Source organism: Strongylocentrotus purpuratus, unplaced genomic scaffold, assembly GCF_000002235.5.
Source record: "Strongylocentrotus purpuratus isolate Spur 01 unplaced genomic scaffold, Spur_5.0 spur5_scaffold_9, whole genome shotgun sequence".
Classification (NCBI taxonomy): Eukaryota; Metazoa; Echinodermata; class Echinoidea; order Camarodonta; family Strongylocentrotidae; genus Strongylocentrotus; species Strongylocentrotus purpuratus.
In genome coordinates this window covers 715,076-740,594 of record NW_022145615.1, presented here as the reverse complement: position 1 = coordinate 740,594, position 25,519 = coordinate 715,076, and the positions used below count along the sequence as shown (strand labels likewise).

Below are 25,519 nucleotides of genomic sequence, written 5' to 3'. Positions count from 1 at the left end.
GACGGCTAACCTTCATGGTGATATTTAGATGACATTTACCGACCTGATTAAATATCTGATATACGATCCTCCATGCCAGGGCCCCCACGACTTGGAGCTCTGGTATAAAACTTATTAAAGCTAATGAAGATACCAATCTAACATACAGTACAGGTTTGGTCCTTGTATATTTCTCACAAAATAACAGTATGAAATCGGTTGGGCCGTTAAAATTCTTTACATTGTTTAAACATAAAATATTCAATGTTTTCTTAGAAAATTGTTTCCTTGTCAAGAGGGGAAAGGGGGAGGTTTAGTACTTCGGCTGGCATAGGTAGCCACGCCATTTGTGCACTGCATGGTTGTTTTTGGGGTCTTTAAATGGGGGGAGGGTGTGGTCTATAGTCCTACCCGATACTAGACACGCTACGATAGGTAATTTTGGTTTAATTTGGAGTCACGTGGTTGCATTGTGAATGGAATTGATCCACAAATTGTTCTTATTGTTGATTTCTAAGAACATAAGACCGATTGTTTATTGTATGGTTTTTGATCATTAAAAGAATAGAAAGTAGGCTCACCACAAAACGCCATTAAAAAACCAACAACAGCACTCACCTTACTGGATATCACATATAGCAAAAACCGTATCAGGACAATTACCCCCTGGGCAATCACCCCCCGGAAAATTACCCCCCGGAAAACTACCCCCCAAGGACAATTACCCCCTGGAAATTTACCCCCGGAGAAATACCCCCCGAGGACAATTACCCCCCAAGGACAATTACCCCCCGGAAAATTACCCCCCGGAGAATTACCCCCCGAGGACAATTACCCCCCAAGGACAATTACCCCCCGGAGAATTACCCCCCGGAGAATTACCCCCCGAGGACAACTACCCCCGAGGACAATTACCCCCCGAGGACAATTACCCCCGAGGACAACTACCCCCGAGGACAATTACCACCCGAGGACAACTACCCCCCCCCCGAGGACAATTACCCCCCCCCCCCTCGAAACACCATTACCGCGGCCCGAGGACAATCACACCCAGGGAATTTGTAACACTGTGACGTATAATGCGATCTCCTCTTCAAATTGCTATTTAGAGAAAATGTCATGAACTTTCATTTTCTTAGTTATTTATGACGGAATAGATTTGTTTCGTACAGGGGTTGTGTATAAATTATATTTATATTCGTAGCTCACATTCAAAGCCCTCGTACCCATCTGCCAAATCTTTTTGCTTGACGTACATGTATCCTCCTAGGAGGATATTTCACCCACCCCTCTCGCTCTGTATCCATTCCACCTTTGTGAAGTTTGACTTAATATGCCACGTGTATTGAATCAAATTCAATTGCCAGAAGACGCATGTATAAAATCGAATTCAATTGCCAGAAGACGCATGTATCAAATCAAAGTACGGAATTTACATTTCTTAGAAATTTAACAATACATTGCGCGCAGATGAGTGCGCGTTAATACAGCTAATCTCCCCCAAAATGGCCCAACAAAGAAATTAGGATGTAAGATATCATTATTTATGCATCCTCTGTAACTTTTCTAATCAGCTGATCGTATATTTGTCTTTGTATGTATAATGGGCCCTCATCCATGATCTATTCCAAAATTAAGGTTCTCTTCATGTTTATAAATGTAATGTAATATATATATATATATATATTTCTGTTGTCATGGTGAACTAAAATATGTTTTCTTGTACTGTAATTTATTTTGAAATAAAAATTGCCTTCAAGTTAAATATATGGTATGTACGGTGCCATATTAAAAGAAAATAAGTATCCGCACTTGGGTACATTCATCTCAATGATTTTGTCATTCCAGAGCAGCGTTTTTTCAACTGGGGTGCCGCAAGAGAATATTAGTTACATGACAATTTTTTTTGGCAAACGTTGATTTTGTGAAAAACAAATATCAGAAACGGGTAGAGTATTTATTTTCATGAGAAAATAAAATGTAAACAAATAATAAAATGTCTTTCTTCCTTGCTCACTGACAATGTTTTGCGAATATATATCTTTTATTTCGACATCACATTGTTACCACACTCATCACAATTATAAACATGATGAATCAAGGCAACGAGAGGCGCGAATATCCTCATATTCGTGTATCAAGGTCATGACCGAATATTTCACTTTATATTTGTGTACATTCGGCGGTGAGGCGCCCGCATACCTTAAATCTGTGCTAGTGTGTTGATTACAACATTATGTTTTACCATTTTGAAAATGTCTTGTCCTTGTTTTTCTTGCTCGTTCACTAAATCAAGAAACAAATGTGCCCATACGTGTGTACATAGCACTTGACGAGTGCCAGAGTGATGCAAAATAAATAGTTTGTGAAGAATTTAAGATTGGGCGAAACTTTTCATTTCTTAAGAGGGCATCGTGTCGAACAAAAAGTTGAAATAACGCTGCACAAGAGAAATCCTTCGTAGAAAACAGCAACCACAGTGTTGTTGCATATATTATAGTTGAAGAAAAATGTGTAGTAATGAGGAAGATCACGCGCAAGTATTTGAACGAATGTGGGTTCATGCACGGGATTTTATGGGCTCGTAGCCTTCACAGCATCTCTCAACGTGACAGATCGTCTTTTGCTATTGAATCCTGATTGTCCCGGGGGGGGGGGGGTAATTGTCCTCGGGGGTAGTTGTCCTCGGGGGGGTAATTTTCCGGGGGGTAGTTTTCCGGGGGGTAATTATCCTTGGGGGTAATTGTCCTCGGGGGGTAATTCTCCGGGGGGTAATTTTCCGGGGGGTAATTGTCCTTGGGGGGTAATTGTCCTCGGGGGGTAATTCTCCGGGGGGTAATTTTCCGGGGGGTAATTGTCCTTAGGGGGTTATTGTCCTCGGGGGGGTAATTCTCCGGGGGGTAATTCTCCGGAGGGTAATTGTCCTTGGGGGGTAGTTTTCCGGGGGGTAACTTTCCGGGGGGTGATTGCCCAGGGGGTAATTGTCCTAGAACCAGCAAAAACCACTGTCGACAGTGACAGTAATGTAGAAAAGTGGAATTAAAAGTAGTGCAACGTTATAGTTATGTTTGGAATACGAGTGCATTTTAAGAGCAGCCCTTTTCATGTTCACGTTGCTTATAAGTTATCATTTCATACTAGAATAAAAAGAATGAGAAAGTTAATTTTAGTTTTAATCTTTACCAGAACTCAACCTTTATAGTAAGACGCGACATATTGAACACATTCCCAAGTACTATCGAGAAATCAGCGCCGTGAGGTATAAGAAATAAGATTTCGATGTAATTTTTAAAGCTTGTCAAATAAGATTCGATTCCCTAGACCCACGGTCAGATCGTGATTTTTCCCACACGTTGTCTTGCTGATAGCGACCTACCGTAACCGCTCTCTATCCCCTCTAGACAAACATGACTGAAACAATTTGCATCTTTTCCGTGATTCGATGAAAATAACTTGTTTGGAAAGTATATTTATGTATACAATGAAAACTCTGAATTTGACTTGTTCATTCAATTTCTGTATTACTGTGAAAGAAGAGAAAATACTTATTTTCCAAATGTCCAAGTGTTGACTTTTTAGTGTAATAATTATATTGTTATTCCGTCAACGAAGTAAAATGATACATTTGGGCCCCTGGTTGCCCCAAGATAAGGTGACAGTTTCCCGAATATTGTATTAAGAAATTCCCGGGGGGGGGGGGGCTGCAGCTCCCCGACCTTTCCTTCTCCTGCTCCTGCTCCCCTCCAATTGTCCTACTCCTCCCCTTCCTGTCCTCCTTACCCCTCCTCCATTTTCCTCCTTCTCTCCATCTCTTTTCCCTCTCCATCTCTTTTCATTCGCCTCCTCCTCTTTACTCTCCTCCCAGGCCTCCCCTCCTCATCCAGCCCCTTGTGTCTTTGTACTCGGTCATGACTTACCCCCTGTGACTCGTGGCCTCAACATCAACCTGTAATAAATTTGTTGCATCAAAAGAAAGAATTTCACATTCAAATGTTGAACATTTGTTGAAGCAACTGTCTCTAACAAGCTAGGACGAGGGTGCATCGCACTTCTTCCCGAACTACCCCCTAGGGATTGTGAGGTATACAAACACAATCGAGCGTGAAATTGCTGCTGCTCAGTGTCCTAGAAGATACGCCTTCTACTCAGTGGTACACCAGTAATTATTAGCTTGGGCATGTAGCGTATGATAAATCTGTAATTAACCTCCGCTATCATCTTCTTTCTCTTTTTGAAGTTATTGATTTCAGCCCACTAAGTGAATATCAACGTAAATTTTTAATTTCTTACTAAAGTGCTTTTTCAAAAATAAAATGAGAAGACAAAAATAGATATCTGGAAATAATTAACAGGTCAAAGAGTAAACAGAGACAGCGATTTTGTAAGTTACATTCGAGCATCATTATCGCAAAGCAGAACGTATCTTCATTCGACAGAATAGTGTTTGAAAAAGGACAACAGGATAGAGAGAGACGGAAATGGAGGAGAGAGAGAAGAGAGAGAGAGAGAGAGGGGGAGAGAGAGAGAGAGGGGGGGGAGAGAGAGAGCGATAGAGAGAGAGAAAGAGGGAGAGAGAGAGAGAGAGGGGGGGGGTGGAGGGGGGGGGGGCGAGCCCTGCATCGATCAGGTTAGTACGACATGGAGAGTTCGAAAGCCAAGATACCCAAAATGGCGGCGTCCACCGAATGACGTCACATTGTTTTGGTGTTTGGTATGGATGTTACCCTATACTGTGTTCTTCCCTCTCTACAAGGCTTGGCACAGAACAACCATACCCTTACATGTCTGTCGGTCCCTGATGATATTACAATCGACCTTCTTCCTTATATTGGTCAAGCGATAAAGCTGCTATAGAAGCCACAACACAAGACCTATGACGTTAGGAACCTGCTTTAAAAGGAACTTTGATAATGATCACATTATTTTATGAACTATTGTCATCGCATGACATTACTGTAGACAGCAGACTAACATTACAGGACTACTATTTTGTAGTTAATTGTTCACCATTTTGCCTAATTAAGGCATTTTTACTTTTATTTCGTAAATTGTATATATCGTAAACGCACCCTATACCCTATATAAACCAAATGAAGCCAAACAAATATCATTGGTTGTTAGATTAGATTAAATTAGATTATATACTACAAATTTCATGTGTTGTTTTTTTCGTCCATAGTAATAATAGGATATAAACTAACTTGGATAACCTGAAATGTTTTTTTTTAGTTACACTTCCTATTTTCTTAACAGACAATGCGTCTACTTCCTAATATTTGAAGCATGTATTAACCTTGGTTAAAACGTACATAGCTGCTGTTCATCGACCTTAAGTAATAACAAACAAAGTTCTTGAATTGCAAACCGGATAGGTCATCGATATACATAGTACATAATCAAAGCATGTTTTAAAGTCATTTAGAAATATTATATAACAATAACAGGAGATTACCAACCACCACAATTTTTACTCTGTATAAATATCCTGCATACAGGATATAAAGATGTGTGAACTTGGATAACCCGAAATATTTTTTGTTTGTTTAGGTCGCAACTTCCTTTCATAATATTAATATCATGAACATTCAAAACAATGTACTTTATACAACGTCAGTATAATGTATGTTTGAATAAATCGTGAATGTTATTCTCTAATGTTTAAGAGATAATGAAGAGTTTTCTTACTTTACAAACCAAATATATTGACGGTAATTTTAATTACAATGATAACTAAAGTTTAAGAGATATAGATTATCAAGATGAATAGGGAAGTAACACTTCATGAGCTGATAAAAAAGGTCATGTTTCAGTTGCATTGTTGACATTTGTTTTAATTTCTTGGCCTGCAAACGATTTTTTTTTAAACGTCGAAAGAACCTATCATATTTGATGTACTGTGTATGAGAATTTTTATTTAGTATAAATCTTTTCAAACAGGTATAGTTCCATGTATGTTGTTTGTAAACATATTTGGGTTCAAGATGAAGCTTACTAATACTTTAAAAAAAAGTTTCATCGGTGTGTCGGAACCTTTTGTGTAGAGTGCACAGACGTTAACAAGAGCGTTTGCATTCATTTCAAGGGTCAGAAGAAATCTTTGCACAGGATAAAGTTACAGTAAGTACGCGGTAAAAAGAATGATAAGTACGATCGCATCAAAAAGCAGTACATAACATCTCTAGCTCTTTATCATTCATCAATACCATTGTCATCGGATTATAGGGGCTGTGGGGGGGGGGGGGGGGTGGGACTGCCACAGCACAACCCTGAACAACAAACTTAGCTATGAACATAAGCTTCGACTTACATAGACATGAGAGTCAAAGTTAATCTTGAATGTCAACAGCCGACAGCTCTTAAAAGATGTCTTAATCTAGTCATCGTGTAATGCATAAGCGAAGACATGTTTGTAATCGTATAAACAAAGCTAGCTTTACTACCAAACATCACTGACTGTCTTTTCTTCACATTAGGCTTCCCTCCTCCTTGTATTTCCATTCCCAAACTTTTGTTTCCAAGATTGAAACTAGTAAAACAAAATTTCAACTTTATATATATATATACATATATATATATATATATCCAATGGAAAGAGAGAGAGATAGAGAGAGAGAGAGAGAGAGAGAGACAGCGACAGAGAGAAACAGGGAGAGAGAGAGAGAGAGAGAGAGAGAGAAAGAGAGAGAGAGAGAGAGAGAGAGAGAGTTAGAAAAGGGAACTTAGAATACACATTAAAACCTGCAACAGTAGAAAATTGATTGTTATTGTAGAGAGAAAAAAAGATCTAAGAATATAGCCTCCAAAATTGGGAAAAGGAAGGTTATGGAAGAGATAAAATTATGATACCCGTTAAATCCTCCAAGAATAGGAAATATAAAGTTATAGAAGAGAGACTATCCGAAGAAAGAAAACTCGGATGATGCATCATCCAAAATGGCGCCGAAGGCTCATGTATAACTATACGGGTCTAACCTGCAGTGGTGATATTCACGGCGACATCTGCATGTCTATACCAGGAAGAATGGACGTAAATGAATGCATTACCTACACCTCTACACATCTGGGATGCGATCCAAAAAAACCTGCATAGCCTATATGGACATGGTGTCATGGTATATGGGTTCATTTACTTCACTGCCAATCCAAAGGTTGAGGGTTCGAATTCCAGCCTTGCACTAACGTTCTTTGTCAGACATTTTATTAATTCACATTTGCCTCTCGCCACCCAGGTGTAACTGAGTACAAAATCAAGTATACGTTTTCATATTCTATAAGAAATGTTTTTATAAATTACAACATTTTGACATTCCCAAGCAAGCTTTCCGATGTAGGGTAACTTTGATGGTGGAATATTCAATAAAACGATCATGTAAAAAGTAGGCCCTTTGTGAGAAATAAGATAACAGTATCCTGGCTGTATCCGCGCCTATAGAGAACAAAATTATGATTGAACATTGAAACAATCAATAGATTATTTATGATATAACATTCACTCACAAACAAACACTTAAATGCATTAGTTATATTCCATTGACATCTATGATATATTGATTTCATGACGACACAGATGTTTTGATAAATCATGGGGTTATGTTTTGATAGATTTTATTCGACTCTGTCAAGGCTTGATTTATGTTCGTAATAACTGCCTAAAGGTTCTCATTAGGCATACTTTTGACGAAATCAATCTTTGCAAAATACTCCAGTAAATGTTTTTGTATATATTATACCTGTTGACCCCCATTGGGTGTCTTTCAACTGTTCTATTTGATATAGAATTTGCAATGAACATATTGTTGTTTTATGAAATTTTCTTCTTTCTCCTATAAGAAATGATAATAGATAATACAAACGTTATTATCATAATTATTATCATTGTTATCGTAATGATTATGAATGGATCACGTGAAGGTTGGCAGAACGGGACACTCGCTTTTTTCAGCTGTTTGGAGCCGGAATTCAGAGCATCAACTCTGCATGATTGTGTAAAATGATTTGACGATTTGTTTCTTATTGTTAGTTTGACAGGGTCATTATGAGAGCATGAATATTGGGGTATTTCATTCTCTGACTCTAATTTAGCCAGGTCATTTTGGTTGAATGCAGTGGCTGTTCTGTACAAATTAAATCTATCATATATTATTTTATTTATAAAAAAATAATTAAATGTTATCTTGAATGAGAAAATGGTTAAAGAATGCATGTAAGAAAGAACGATGGATATCATTCTATAGCAGGGTTTGTCGAGTGCAAACAAGTAGTATGTGACCTGCTTGTTATGACGTTATCTTATTTTTGATGGCTGGTATATACATCATTTCCGTGAGTACCCTTGTATATAAGCATACGCAATAACTCTAAATGTCAAAAGCTACTCTTCATGACCCTAATCATAGCTCCTCAATTCGCTCGTCCCTCCCCTCCCCTCCTCTCCTCTCGCTCCTCTCCTCTCAACCCATAGCTTCAGTGAGATGCTGCTTTTCTCATCTCCCATCCAACCCGCCCCGTTTCATCCTTACTTTCTCCTACTTCCCCATCCCCACTACAAACAACTCGTATCACATCCTCTTCACGCTCCTTTAACTATGAATATAATCACAAGCATCAGTCAAGTGTGAAGTGTGTAAAAGACACATTTTGGTTATTGTCTGCTAACTTTCACCATAATATTAACACGCTGGAAACTATCTCTATGCTTTAAAAAATATATTTTTTACTTCACCAGTTCATCCATTCCATATTAGGTTGGCTGGGAGCCCAGTCTCAGTGTATCATACGGTCTATCGTCACGACATCACTATCAGTCATGATCTATACACACTCTCACTCTCTCCCGTCCGCACCCTCTCAAACACGCACACACACACATACACACGCGACACCACTACGTCATCTTCCGAATACCACATCTAGAATTCCTCTCGCGATTCAGATACGCGATTGGTCGAGAGTATATCACATGATCGCGAAGGCCTCCTGATAAGGTTTTTAACTTTTGACTATACTTTTTACGTGCGCGCGCTCTCTTGCGGTCTCCCTGTCGTCTGCTCTAGCCTGTTGCGCTACGTGAAATCCAGGTTGGTGATACTGAATAGCAGTCTGTCTCTAACCTAGCACTTGTCACTTGGCCGGTTAGCCCTCTCCACATTCCCACCGTCTTGGAATAAGTTCTGAAGTTTTGTTCACTTCAGCTGGAAGCTTGAAACTTCTTGTTGTTTTTCTCGTGTAAGAATCGGAAAAACCTAACTAATCACCATGGAGACCATCAAGAAGAAGATGTTGTCCCTCAAGTCGGAGAAGGAGGTGGCTATCGATGCCAAGGAGGTGGCTGAGGCTGATTTGAGGACCAGCAAAGAGCGTGAGGAACAGGTATGTCCAGAAAGAAAAAAAAATATATGTGAAAAAGAAAGAGAGAGATAGAGAAATCGTATTGCAAACCTTTATATCGTTAATTGGAATACCCTGCATCCTTACAGAGAACAGACGTTCAAAATTTAACTGAAAAAATAAAAATAACGTATACGCCTTACGCGTTTGATTAATCAGTTTTCAAGAAAGTGCCCCAGATGTGAATGTCATCAACGCAGTACTTACAGCGCATGCGTGATGATGTTTTGCATCGTACATAATGATAAAAGAATATTCTATCGAATGTTCGAGGCAAATGAAAACTAAAAACCTCCCCCTTGAACAGAATAGCTCATCTTATATGTTCTTTCAATTTCTAATTTTATCTTTTACGAAATCCTTGTGTTCAGTCCCCCAAAAGGAACTCTCATTTTAGCCATTATTTGATTGGTATAAAATACTGTATGAAACAATACAATGATGATTACGATGTTAACAAGTTTCTTTATGATCGTGGAATTAAATCGAGTCTTATTGCATGATGTTTCGTTATAATATGAACATGAATACATTCTAAATTTAAATGAAGCAAATTGTTCAATATTTCTTTCTCGTGAAATAAGTTGAATAATATGATTCTCTCATCAAGATATTTATGAATCAATGCCAACATGCAGGATACTACGCATAATTGGGATCTTGTCGAGCTTTTGATATGATTATGATTGCATGATCGTCGCATTGCATGGACGCTGACGGAACGTGAACCCGCAAAGGTCTATTCTGGATCATCAAGCAGTGTTAATTACTTGGCGAATGGAGTAACGGAGACCTGATAAAAGTTTAACACCATGGTGAAAAATATAGAGAAGCAGAAGAAGATAAGCGCAACGTGTTCACACTCTGGAATAACGTAATTACATGTACCAAGGGGTATCATCATCTCCCGAAAAACAAAAGAATGGAAACGATGATCTATCAAAAACAAAATGGCGGCTAGCATAGACTGAGGAGCAGTGCGCCATTGCTTCCTCCCGTGGGACATGTTGCTATCGTATGGAGATGTTGAAACAGAGAGAAGCTGTCTTCCACTTCTTATCTTGTGAATACAATGGAATATTAATTATCTTCTGAAATCATTCGTCTACATTAAGATTTAGGCATCTCTCCTTCTGCCTTCGATATGCAAATATTTCATACTCGCGCTATACTCCTGTTACAATCATCTTGGCATTCATGTATCCTGATTTCTGTTAGGAATGAATGAGAAGCTGAATGAATGGGTCTGTTGTATATAACATGAAAGTGATATGTGGTAATTCAATGCGACGGTTAAACTCAAAGCAGACCTGTGCGCCTCGATGGGGTGCCATAGTTTTCTCATCGGACTGCTATGGTTGTCCGTCGCGCATGCTCAGTTCGTCCGTCGCATTCCGATCATGCATAGAACATTCCTTGCCCTTATAATACCATTGACATGGCTTGATGTATGATAGCAAAGCCCAACAGTCCCAACGATCAGATAAAAACTTATTATCTCACTGTAATACCACAACATCTGATAAATATAATGTTGGTATATTCGATTTAATACTAATAGATATTTTGGAAACTTTTAGTTCGATTTTATAAGGCAGCTTTTGTTTACACAGTCTAACTTAACCAAATGCACAGTTGATTTGTTTTATGATTACAAGTGAAACTATGCATATATAGGCCTATTCATAACACATATAATTATATATATATATATATATATATATATATATACATATATATATATATACACACACACACATGCACACACAAACACACATTTAATAAACCGATTGTGTAACACCTATTCTTCAACATAGAATACCAAAATTATAGACCGAGGGCAATATTGTGCACATAGTACATGTAAGCACACACACACCCTAACAACAAGCAAATAATTTACAAATGATTTCCGCTTTACAGTTTTAATCAGAAGCAAACTCGTGATCAGCTTTACCCTTTTCTTGAAACTTATTTATCGGTTATAGAACTTCAATAGGACTAAGTCGTGTTATGCAAATTTATTCTATCTTTTATATAGGCCTACGTTATTTTGCTGTTATAGTGTCAGGCAATGGTGAACTTTCTCCAAGAAATAACATAATTTAAAAGGAACAATAAATATACTGAAAGCAGAAAGGGCGTTAACTCATATACTTTGACACATAGCTACTGTCCTGTATTTCTAGAGGCGAGCCATGGACAGCTATCGACATACCTACACCAATTTGTCTTAATTAATTGCGCTTAAATCATCCAGACAGAAAATATGTCACTATTAGCTTAATTTCAGAGATTTTATGACTATTGGATTGTGTAAACAAATGGATTCAAATTCAAATATGTAATGATCACCATTGGCCACGCAATATTTGGAAAGCAACCACAATAAGCTAACACAACCCAATCCCTGACAGACAGAAGATGTTTTCATGATTTGTCACCATTCTATGCATCTTTGCTTTGACCCCTATAAACTATGCCATATGAGACATACTTCAGCAAGGGCAGACAGGTCAAACATGTCAAATCTTTGGAGTAACAGGAAGCCCATTTCCCAATTTACCAAAGTCTTGACAAGCGGTTTCAATGTCTTCTTCCAATTCCCAAACCGCCGTCTTCTATTCTCGGCTGGCGAGGTATTTTTGGTCCAAATATTTCACCCCGAAGATCGAAATATTTTCGCAGGTCGAGTGCCAGAAGTGGTGTTATTCTCTGTTTTTTTTTCTTATGGGGGGGGGGGGGGTCGATAGACATCTGTCTGCAATCCAATGCCATCGTCAAATTCAATGACATATAGTTTAAGGGCAGGGGTGGGTCTAATCTATATGAAGGTTGTAATACTCAGATCAAATGTCTTGTATTTAAAAAAGACAGGATATCGCACACCAGTTTGACGCAAATGAGGCTTACCTCATACTGATATTTTTGACAGGATCTTGGATTGCTGAACAACCCGTTTGGCCGCATATTTTAGGGTTCATTGACCTATAAGACAAAACTAATGATTTCTATAAACCATGACGAGTTGCTTAAAAGTAATGTGAAACCTGTTCTCGTCATTCAAGCTATCAAGTCCAAAAAGGGCATGGTTTAAGAAAAATCATGTGGTATGTAGATCACATAACAGCCTTGCTGTGTTTATATTTACTTTAAGTCATATTGTTCAATATCAAACGAAATAACTTGCCTAAGGAAAGCAATATAGGGTACACAAGAAAGATGTTTTGTACGAGAAAAAGTATTTTATAAAAGTATATGAAAATGATCTTTTAAATTCTCCCATTGGTGCCTCGTCTATGAGTAACATCACATTTTGATATAATCGTGCAAATAACTTTTTGATTGGACTCTTGGCAGAAGAAAAAATAACGATGATATTGATTGAATACCCATAACGTAACAATACATTCAGTAATATTGAATAAGCTTCCTTATAACGGGTTATAAAAATTGTATATCTTTAACAAGTTGCATATGAAATCGAATAACATATATATGAAAGAAGTGTCAAAACAAAATTGCATAATAAATTCACATTAAAAGTAGTGAATTGTGATTTCAACAATACATTTTTCTGTGTGTCAGTGCAGTGTAGGATGCAAGAACCGGCATGTTTTTTGGGGGAAAGAAAGTGATGAAATCCGGAATATTTATTGAAAGGAAATTCTCTTTTCTGCGAACATCATTAATCCACGGATGACATTAGGATTACCTTTAATCCCAACATTCAGGGTATGGTGACGATAATGACAAATACGGATTAGGATAAACTCGGGCGAGTTCCAATATCGGGAGACATTAATGCCGTCATGACTTAGATAAAAACATGAGGAAATAAACTGCACACTCTTATTGGCAAATATTTCCCATTTTTACATATTATGTATCAAGTTTGAAAGCCAATTTTCTTGACCTAGTTTTCGTGTTATAAGACTGTATGATAAAAAAAAAACACGGATAAACAAATTCCGTCACGTTGAATCGAGTCATCTCATTTTTCAATTTGGTAGTTCAATTGAAACATGAGATGACTCGAATCAACGTGACTTGAGGTGATACTAAAAACATTGAACATCGCGTGTAATAATGGGATAAGCCAAGCCATGTGTTATATTTGTCACACCAATGGAATGATATTATAATTATGTAAGGTTGTAGGTCAATCACACGTGAAGCACTAGTTATCATAGATAATTTCTAGTTGATTAATTTGGGCTGTATCTGACAACCCCACCGTACTTTTCTCATTTAAGATTGGCAAGAATTTTGCCGAAAGAAGCAAAATGTATGAGGGGTGCATTCAAACACCACTTCAAACTCCACTAATTATCATCAAGGCTTATTATTTCATTGTATTTCAAAGTTTGGTAGGTTCATTTTACAAACTGTTTCATTATCAACATAAATTATTGTTTTAAAATGGGACTGCATCTCCCAAAAGTATAATTCGCGTCATTGCGCGCCACATCACATCCAATACCATACCCCGACAATACATTGGAACATCTAAGAAATTGAGAATTTATCTGCAAAAGGCACCTCATGATTAATATAAGACGAAACTTATCCGATCTTGAGGACTTCATGGCATTTCCTGATCACAATGGTTGCGTTTTCATTCAAAAAGAAAACTTCTCAGCGATAGTTTCACAAAATATATGTCAATGTCAACTTGTTTGGCTAGGTTGTAAGTGACGTCGAGCGAGCTACGTTTGCGCTGCAGCAGTCCAGTTAGCTGAAAGGAGACTACCGGACCTACATAATTATCATTGCACAATTTATTTAACACTGCAACGCGTTTATCATCTCAACCACAGAAGTTACAATGATACATATATTTGTCACAATGATCATCATCTGCCCCCCCCCCCCCTTGCTGCCAAGAAATGTAGAAATCTATCTTGTTATCCTTCATAAATATGCTCAATTTGTTTTCCTCTCTCTATATCTTTGCAGTTGAACGACACCATCAAGGAACGCGACGACCGAATCAAGCAGGTCGAGCTTGAGCTCGATTCCACCACCGACAAATTGAGCGAGACACAGGCTGCTTTTGATGAAGCTGAGAAGGCACAGGGAGTCGTAAGTACACTCTTTAGACATGAACAGTTTCTATCACGCCCTCTACGTTATAAACACTCTGTTACCTTGTCCAGGTTTTATCTGAGATCCCCCACATAGTGCAACAATGTTGCCATCTCCTAAACAGGTCATTATTTCAGAAAGAGGCACGATGGCACAGTGGTAGAGCAATGACTGGGTGGTCAAGGTTGAAACCAAGAATATTGCGCTAATCCCATTTGTTAGTCATTAATCCTCATTAACAATTTTCTCGGGTAGAACTTAAATCTGTAGGCCCTCTGGTTGCGTACCTAGAAGCAATTACATATATTACTTGTTGTTGTATTAATGAATCAGTTATCTTTGTCACATAATCTGAGGGGTCTCGTCATTCTTTATTCTACATTGTACTGTTATGATTATACTCTATTATATTTTGTTACATTGTGATTCATGGAAGACAAATAAACTTGATACTTGATAGCGTGAAATACATTTATGGGGGGGGGGGGGGGTAGTGAGGTGAAATAGAATTAATCATCAACCAGTATGGTAAGATAAGAGAATAAGCCCGTCATCCACTTGGTCAGTCCAGTGCGGAATCTTATTAAAGGATATTACAACTGTGAATGTTACAACTGAATTATATCGTAAAAGAAGTATAATTCTGTATGAATTTCCATATAGTTACATGTAATTCATATCGAATGAAGTAGATCTAGTTGGACATGACTTGTGTGCTCTCGAAAAATCGTGCCTGGTCGGAATGTTCCCCAGGGAGCGGAGCGTGTGCACTGTGATGGGCGGATTCGCATACAAAGTTTTGGTATAGGGTCATGAATTTGGTTCAAATGAACATATTGGAAGAATATGCGATCCTACAATATTCAGTGATCGTTGGCGCGATTGAAATCGAGTCTAAAGTGATGAAATTGTAAACATAAACTGTTTATGTTGTATAGCTCCCTCTCAAGGTAAATATATTAATTTAGCTATAAAAAATATGTTTCTTGACTTAAATCGACCGAATGGCTATTGGGTTGGCCAAATTGTGTATGACTCGGGTCGGTCGACACAGACAGCGCCATCTTGGGTGCTTGATCATTGATCACCTTAGTTTTTTATTTTCCTTATTAAGAATGTTAGAAGTGAACGGGGCGCATGTAAACAATCTAATTATTGTACTTTTAAAAATATTTTTATGCTTACATTATTGTAAAGGGTTTGTCGGGGTAGGAGCGGGCATGGGGCACAGGCACCGAATATGCCCCTGTCATCTAAGGGCTTGTAATACGTTTACGTATCATAGGATTACAATTTGATGGAGTGTTACAAAATTAAGTTGTGAATCTATATTGGCCTCCGAATCATTGGTTTGGAATGATATTTCTACAACACATAGGCCTAAGCCCAATGATTCTACTTACAACCAAATAATTTATAACTTAGTGTCAGACACGTAACATAATCATTCTTGTTTATTGGCAACCTGATTGTGTATAATAAGATCAGATAGGTTAGTTTTACTATTGGTATACATAGTATGTTTAATGTCTGAAATTTTAGCCTATGTGTATTGTGAGATAGAGAATTATATTGGCCGTGTAAAATGACAATGACGCCGATCGATAAAGCCCGGGATCTTAATAAAAAATATCCTATTGATTAGATGTGAACTCAGGGTCGATTCCAGACTATGAAAACAAAGAGGAAGGAGAATGCTAATCAAACATGACTACTTTGTAGTTTTCTGCGGTCAACATGTATCGACTATTCATTCATGTTTTTGAAAATAAATTTTATATTACGAAGTATAAAATACTTTGGGACCCACTTTAGTATAGCTTCGTAGGCTTGATGTTTGAGTAGGTCTACGAGTGTTGCATATTAAACCCAGCTATTTAACTCCTAGGTTTAGCGTCCGTAAATTTGATTGAAAATGAAGGAGATAAGCAACTGTTTGATAGCGCTTTTTAACATTACTTTGAAGCGAAAGTTATCCATTCTAGTCGTGACTCACTGGATTGAGCCTCATCAACTATTCAGATGGGGATGACATCTGTATTATAATGATGTGGGTCACTGTGAAGGAAAGGATCGGCTTGCAAGATTCCCATTGATGAAGTATATTTCTCAAAGTTGCTGCAGCCGGGGTTACTAGTATATTCAATCAGTTTTTCTTTCGTTGTATTTAGTGGAATCTTCACTCGCTTTGAACTATAGCTATGACAATGACCTCTTGAGACATTATACCCATCAATAATATTTTCTCCTCGACGGCCCAACCTCTCTTCTCTGCTTTCATCTCCCGATCAAGTCAAACGATACTCCTCTGTCCACTCTAGAGGGCACACCCTGATACTACGTCATCGCACCGAATATGGAATGACATGCCTGGAATGTCTGGCTGTGCGCCGAACCGAGTTCACTCCCTCTACCAGACCGAGGCATCTCTCATTGATTAATTCCTCTCCAGCTAGCCGTGTTATTAGCTTTTAGCGCCTCAGTACTCGTCTACACTGTGACTTTATAACGGAGAGACATTCAGTTGTTGGATTATCACTGCCAAACATCAGCTTTCCTGGATTTAAGCTTCTTTCACTTTCGGATACCATACATTAATCAAGATGGATCGCTCTTTCGGTAACCACTTGGACTTGAACTCGGGGCCAGCTCGGGCGCGCCAACGACGGGCTCACCGGCACGCGCGCACATTCTAGATATAGGCCTATTGTAGCTTGAGCACTACGCGCATGCCCGGATAGTTTTAATAGTTTCTTGTCTCTCGTACAATGTTCATCACAGCCAATCATGGATGAACATCTATTCATATATCCTGCTGATAATCATTCGAAGCACGCGCCCAAAATAACTCGGAGAATCTACTAGCCTAATGCGAACCAGTGCATAAAGCCCGTGTATCTCGTATATTCTTGATTTGATCATGAAGATATAAAAAGAGATATCTCCATGATTTGATAGTACAATAATCAATCTCTATTTATTTTGTTCACCACTTTGTAATAATTTTTATCATGTTTATTTCCGGTATACCCCGAACACGTCTGTATTTTGTTTCCATACAACATCCAACCCTCAATTTCCTGGCCCCCGTTATCACGGTGGTATTTTAATTTAATATTCGGTCCCGTGATTATTTAGCCATTCCCTTTCCAGTTCATTGTAAAAGACTTACAATAATAATGAGTATTCCTGATTGGTAGATGTCAGTATTTTGTCCCTCATCCATGGCATACATCGCAGTTTCTTTTATATGAATCCAGTTACTATAGCTTATTTTTGGTCTTTTATAGTTTTAATGTTTAAAAAAATCAGAATAATCTCGATTTCGACATGAAAGGATGATATTGCCGGGGGTAATAATCGTGGCAGCCAGGAGTGCCAATTCTGACAGACTTGGGCGCTTTACTAAAACCCACTATGATTAGGCCCTATAAAGTCTTGTTGAATATAAGAACACTATTATAATACTACTACTTTCTGCTATAGTACACTCCTGCTACACTACTACAACGCCTACTACTACCAGGCCTACTACTACTACTACTACTACTCCCTCTAGTAATAATAATAATAATAATAGTGGTGCAATGGTGGGTTCTTGTCTGGCCAGTGGCCATGTCTGTCAGAATAGCAATTAAAGAAATTGATTCATTTCACTACCCACCTCACCTGGGCATGTTGGAGTGTGACAAATTATATTAATGTTTTGCCAAAGGACGTTATATTATAAAAATGTGGCAGGGGGTTGAATCCCAAGCCTTTTGGTTCATAGTCTGGTGTCCCCATCTCTCTAGTTCTCTAAATTCGAATATTGTTCTCCATAAGACTTAAACCTAAGTCTGTTCTATTGTCGTTTATGTACTGTTAAACATAACAAGTTTTACGGATTTAAAGAAATATTACAAAACAGGCTAGATAATTTAGTGAGAGAGAGAGAGAGAGAGAGAGATATGTTCCCATAACCAACATTATTCCCAAAAATTTAACAGAAAATTCATGCCTATACGCAATTTAGATTATTCAAACTGTCCATAGGGAGTGAAGTTCATAAATGTAATGACCCAAACTTTGTATGGGAGAGATCACGTGATCTTTCTCAGGAAGTAATTATATTCGGGTTTTACAAGTTTTAGCCAATAATTCGACAATAATTGTTTGAATATGTAGATAACTTGATACCATGCTAATGATTTGTCAGAAGGATTGAAATTCATGCTTTAATTAGGGCGAAAAGGCGAAAATTAGACCAAAAGTAGATGGAAAATCAATGAGAGACTATGCGATATACCTTTACCACACATCGATAACAGGTTTCGATACTTAGCATTATAACGATAGCTTTGAATCTTGCCGACGCGTTCTGACAAGTGGTTGCCGAAACGAGAGCGTCTGAAAGTAGTATTTTGGGGATATATTTCACAGAAGAATCAAAGGGACACATACAAATCGAAATGGAGGCGATTAGGAAAAAGATGGCATCGCTCAGGTTGTCGCTTGACGAGTCATTAGAAAAGAAGTTAGAGTTAGAAAAGAAGTTGAGAGATGAACGAGATCGTGCAGACGCGGTAAGTAGAAGAAATGGCCGGTAGGCGGCTAACTGTACAAAACTGTATTGGTGTTTTTTATGTGGGATGGGCCCAACGCCTGGCAGTACAGTCAGTGCAGTGCATGCATGTGTGATACTGATGCTATGATAGCTGAAGTCAACTTAGTATTTTATTTGTTCATGTTGGCTAACGGTGGAGACGCCAAGTCCTGCTACAAAATTGAAGGCATTATCATGAAAACTACCATTTGTTCCTCACACTACGGTATCGCTTCATTGCATCAAGTCTATAATATATGCATCATAAGTGCTGATGAATGAGTGGTTTCCAAAACCCAGTGCCAGTGACAGCCAGCCCGGCAGTACCATCAAGTACAGTTCTGTATGAAGTACTACCCCTAGACCCTAGGTCCCCAGAAATATAGTAGAGGCTGATGTGATTCAAGGTGCGTGCCTCATGGCATGCTGTAAAGTCAGACTCTGAGGCGTTTTGTTTTAAGTTTTCTTCTATCGAGTATCGTATAGATTCTACACGCAATATTTTTGGCCAAGGCATAAGCTACGCACCCTGAAAATATGTGCAATGTGACGCTTACATTGTGCCAAACTATTCAGGGGTGATCGATTAGTCGGCTACAAAATGAAGATTTGCATTCAGTTATTAGTATTACATGTGCGTAACTTTGCATTGGTGTTTTGATGAGCTACATAATTGTATGGGTGGGCATTACAATACAAGAATATAAAATTGTCTGATTAAGAAATAGGGAGCCAGAGAAGATAGGAACGCTGTACAGCACTACAGTACAGGAATGCTGCGTAGCTATTAGCTAATAGTAATGGCATATAATGAGAATTATTATTAAAGAGTATTAGTACAAGAAGATAGACCCAGAAGATAGACCTGGAAGCTCGACTGCTGTCTCAGCATTCTTCCAGTATTTGCGGTAAAGGTAAAGTAAAGGTAATAGACTCATTGATTTTGTTAAACAAATTTTACATGGGCATTGTAAATGACTTCAAATCATTCGTTATTGACGTTGTGGGGGTCATTATTTTTTCTGCAAGTCAACTTCGCAATATGCGAAGTTTTGCTGATTATTATCAGGTTTCGATTTACATCTATATCATCTTGGCCTTAAGGGCTAAGTGATAATGTAAAATGTGATATTTATATCACATAGCCCTCAAGGATATATCACCAATAGTAGAGCTGCAACTTGTTTTAAATTAAGCTTGTACTTACTGTACATGATACATCTGCATAGCCCGGCTACATGTAGGTCCAGGGTAGATCATACATGTACATGAGAAGGGGAAAACAATTATTGAACATTCATTTTCGACTTGGAAATTAGATGAGCAGGGCCCCACACCAACTATTTTGGGAGTTTGTCTAGAATGCACGAGCTTGATGTTAAAATTATAACAACTTTGGGGGGGGGGGGGGGGGGGGTTCGGTTATTTATTGTGGATGCCCTTGTGTCCCAAGCACCTTTTAGTGTTGAGCCCTGTACATAGGTTTGGTCCCCGGAGTGGTCTATAGCAAATAGAATCAACAAATGACAGATTTATTTTAGTGGTCTATAATTTTAAAATTCCAATCAGTATCCTCATTCCTACCTCATATAACTATGAAGGGATTTATATCACAATTTTCCTACATATCTTGGTTATATTATACAAAAAAATACACTGTCCTGAGAGGTTCTGGTTCAAACTATGGGCCCAAGGTGACTGCAAAACGGCACTATTGCAGTCACCAAGGGACCATTGCTTTAATCCAGAGACTTGAATTTATAAAGGCTTTACGGTATATAGTCAAGTTGACCATGAAGACTTTCAAAATGCTCACATGTACATGTAGTATATACTGTATGCATGTAGGGCAATTTCAAAGCATTCTGCATCACCTGTTGAAATACATGTATGCAAACATGACAGTGACATAATTGAGTCATATTTCTATTTATAAGCAATTTAAAATTTTCCTTGGGTTGGTTTCTTGAAAGTCCATCAATTTGCCATGCCTATTGATCTAATTTGTGGGCATATAAATTTATTACAGTTTACCGGTATTTTGAATAGGATGCCTTTGCCTACACATTATTAGCATGTAGTGACAATTTTATCAACCTCCAGAACAAATTTCTTGTCTCCTTGGCATGACAAAGATTGTATTCAAGTGGCATCCATGCATTTAAATAGCTTGGGTTTCTGAATTGACCCCATTATACCAAAAACCTTTTGTTGACTCTGGCAAACTTTTTTCCCTCCAAGGCGAGCCAATTCCTTTATCAGAGGACAGGAAACAAGTGTTTGATTTATAATGGCTTCAGAGTGCCTTGAAACAACCTTTGGACCATACTTTTTCTAGAGAAATTATACCTTCATGGGCCCTTTTTAATTTCTTACTGGGGAAAATGGGCTTCCATATTGATTGAAATATGGTATTTCTTTTCATATTCAACACAATCCATTGTTCAAAAGTTAAATGTATTGGTTAAGAATGTACCATCAACAAAAACATATATAAGTCTGGATTGTTATTTTATTCATGATGCATTGATTCATAATACATCCTGGTACCAACAACCAAGGTTGTGCATTGAAGATATGGATTCAAGAATAAATGAAGCATAGATGTAGAAAGCGCATTTTGTGTAAATATGGGCTAGTAGGACAGCTTTGAACTTGAAGACAATCCAGCATTGCATGCTGCATGGGTGTTTCGAAACTCATGGGGTGACTGTCAAGGGTGACAGTGTATTTCATTTTATTGGTCTGGTGTCAAAGTTCATAGGAGTTTGTTCCTGACAGGCCATATCGACCCCATATTTTCCAATGAAGTATTTCTATGTTTGCTAGAAGGTCATTCCTAAAGATTTTATGCAATTAGTTTCATTTAACAAATCCTACATAAAAATACACATATACATGTACATTTTGTGTAGGTTTTTAGCAAATTTAATGTTATCAATTATTTTGAGCATTCAAATTTGTTCAAGTGTAATATTTGAATGAGAACTTATCATTCATTTTCATATTAGTAGCCAAGAAATTTGGTTCTTTACTAAGATATGAATTAAATTCATGAGATGTGAAAACTGATACACTTGACACTGAAGCTGTGGGGTTGAAATAAATTGGCCCCATATGGTCATCTTCAGCAATGACATACAACCAAGGATATCTGTGGTGTGAAGTAATTTAGAACAAGTATCAAACTTCAAGCCTCAAGATATGAATGCTTGACAGGTTTTCATTGCTTAGGTGTAGTAGCATCTTGAGTTTAGAACAAATTGTACTTTGGAAGATTCTTCTAAGAAACTGTACTTCACTTATACTGAATATGTTTGACACATCAATACAGTGCATACATTTACATTGTATCCGTGGCCCCACATGTACAGTACACAAACTACATCATGAAGCACTATCAACTGTAGTATTTATTTTTAGTTGATATTTTTGGTTTCCAACTTTACATCATGCTTTAATTGTATCAGTATACATGTATGTATTCATTCTATGCTGTATCATCACAATTTATTATTATTATGATTATTTAATCATATCTAAAAGATCATAAAAGGATCATAACAAATCTTTGATTTCATTCCATGCAAAGTATGCTTATATAAATGTACATTGTAGAAGGGCCTAATTATGATAAAATGTTTACAGTATACCGGTAGTAATGCTTAGTTTGGTAAATGTATTTGGGAAGAAAAGCTAGGGAAAACCACTGACTTGTTAAAAAGTCAAGAGGTGATTGCAGTGAAAGTTCACAATGACTAAATAACATGAACATGTTGATTTTAGATATCGACATCTTCCTGATCTTGACAGTAAATTCAGACAATGACTTTTACATGACCTTTGGAAGGAAACTAGGAAACCCAGTGACCAGGTGACAGTTTAAAATTAAACCAAAACTAAAACCAGATTTTTAGGTCACTAGTGCAAAGTAATGTTGGCACAGCCTAGAGCTGCAGAGCGAAACTTCTGTCTCCTGGAATTTGAAATATTCTACATGTGGTTTCACAACTTTGTCCCTTTTTCCATCATGATAGAATGGTGAATAATGTCCTCATTTGACCTTTTGCTGCAAGGGATTGGGTATAAGTGAACAGTGTAGTTCTGTTCACAGATCACAAAGATAGCTTGCATATTTCATACATTTGTCATTATTCCACAATGTTATTTAAAGACCAGACATGCCTTTAGAACTTTGAATATCAAAGACAAAATTACTTTAAAAAGGAGATTTGTGTGGTAAGTCTCATAAACAGCAGGGTAAAGTAAATGTATAATGTACATGTACACAAATCAAAGTATCACATCCAGCAATAATATACTTAACTTTCCACTGGCAGAAACTTATATCGTACATGAATCTTTGTATTCTTTCTTCCTCTTCCTTTCTTGTCTCGTTTTATTCATTGTATTTATTTACAGGGGTAAGGGGGAAGAGCAAATCAGAAAACACTCTTAGCTCCATTTTATAATTATTAATTTTTGTTGATGTAGAACCAGGGGTAAAACCTGTAAACAAACTATTTTTCTTTTAGGAGATTGATCACTCGTGGTGTCAAGAGGAGAAATATAATGTGAATCCAATCATTAGCTGTCCTCTACTTTTAATATAGTTTCAGTCATGCTGGAAATATTTGTTTCCTCATATCCTTACCTCAATTTACGATTGAATAAAAGCAAGTATGCTTGTGGGTAAGCAACCAGAGGACCCTCAAGTTTTAAGTCTTTCATAGGGATTTGGTAATGAGGATTAATTCCTTACCAAAGGCCACTAGTGCATGAGGCTGGTTTTGAACCTTGGACATCATGATTAAGAGACCACTGCTCTACCACTGTACCACATGCCTCCTCAAATGATTTTACTTTGTGAAGTGCTACAATTTCAGTTTGTTGAACAAATGTATAACATTAATAAAATCGTATTTAAACCATTTATTATGTTGCTCATTCCAGATACTTTATTGATCATAGTATGTTCTTGCAAACTCTCTTTATGTAATACAGGCAGAAGCAGAGGTGAAGAATCTTAACAGTAAACTCATCCTCCTTGAAGAAGACAATGGCAAACAAGAAGAGGCATTATCAGACACAAGGAGAAGGCTAGAAACCATTGAGGTAGAAGCAGATGAGAACTTAAGGTGCGTATTAATTATGATTATGAAGCTTGAAAATATTTTGGTTGCATCAAGAATCAGCTTACATTTACATGTAAGCCAATGGGGAAGTCAACGATACAGTATTGCTTTAGCATTCATAGTTGTCAAGTTATAAGCTACAATACAATTTATTGCGCATGAAATGATATCACTAATTTCAAAATTTGTGGAAATGCAGACAACATATAAACAATTGATATGAATTGTTTAGTGTATTAAAGCATAACATACTTGATGGGCAATGGGTGGGTTTGCAAGTTTGCATAGCGTTATTTATCAAATTTTACAGCTACACAGTTACGCTTAGGAATGTTCACTTGTGTGATTACCTTGATACTATCTGACCCTACCTGCAGTGTTTACATACTCTTAAGCTGATGTAATTTTGTATGCAAATATGGAGACACAATCATGGCGAGAATTAAAACTGCCAGTAAATTCCTTGAAGGTAGAAGCAATGTATCCCAGTGACCAGGCACCATGAGGATTTGTTTTGTTTTTTAAGATCAAAGGCATAGGGTACCAAACATTGTACGTATACACAGAAATATTATCATGAGTTGAAATCCTACCATACCTTTTTTTTCTTCAACAAATTGCATACATATACTTTTGTAGAGTAGACAAGTAGTTACTCTATAGAACTTTATGATGTACCAGAAACTCCAGAAATGTTCTTTGCAGTCATGAAGGATGCAGGGTAGACATATAATTATGTACAGTATGTGTGTTTTTCATGTGCATTCATTATGCTTCTACATGTACATGTTTATAGACAGGTCTCATTAATTCCTAATGGATATAAATGTGAAGCGTAGAATGATTACTCTTGCCTTTGTATGAGTGAGTGAGTCAGTAAGGCACAGTCGCAGAGGGTGATACCTCGTCTTCTATACCACACACGTTTCACAGATAACAGAGTGAAGCCATTGAAAGAAGGGGAGTGGTATTATCAATACAGCGCCTGGCCCAATGTATGCAGATTCATGTGTGCATTGACCATGCCATAAGAGGCTCTATTTAGTTAGCAGTTTACAGTTGGCCTGTCTAATCCTTACAGTATACCATTCATTCACATATCAATTGGATCAAATCTAAATTCACCTGCTCTTCCTCTCTCCTCTCCTCTCTCCTCTCCTGTGGGCTTCCGTATGTATACAGTATAAGGTTCAATACAAAATTCTAGATGATAACCTTGATGATCAGAAAAGCTAGAATATACAAGTCTTAAATACTATAGATTTAATTGTTGTTCACAATTCATTTATGAGTGTTTACTGAAGTGTCACAAGTATGCCCTGTAAATAAACATACAGGTACAAGT

At 37.6% G+C, this 25,519-nt stretch overlaps 1 protein-coding gene across 5 annotated transcripts in view; it reads left to right on the top strand.

The window, feature by feature from the left end:
- Positions 1-9,080: 9,080 nt before the first annotated feature.
- Positions 9,081-25,519, top strand: part of LOC576168 (tropomyosin) — a 38,807-nt gene continuing 22,368 nt past the window's right edge. For 2 of the 5 annotated variants that reach the window (XM_011681683.2, XM_003726456.3), the window contains exons 1-3: positions 9,082-9,348; positions 14,326-14,451; positions 24,044-24,177. In XM_011681683.2, the coding sequence (XP_011679985.1) occupies positions 9,235-9,348; positions 14,326-14,451; positions 24,044-24,177 (374 nt within the window). In that variant the 5' untranslated portion in view covers positions 9,082-9,234. Of the gene's footprint in view, positions 9,349-14,325; positions 14,452-18,773; positions 19,020-24,043; positions 24,178-25,519 lie in introns of those variants that run through there. The other 3 variants (XM_011681684.2, XM_011681682.2, XM_011681685.2) reach the window with 3 other exon arrangements.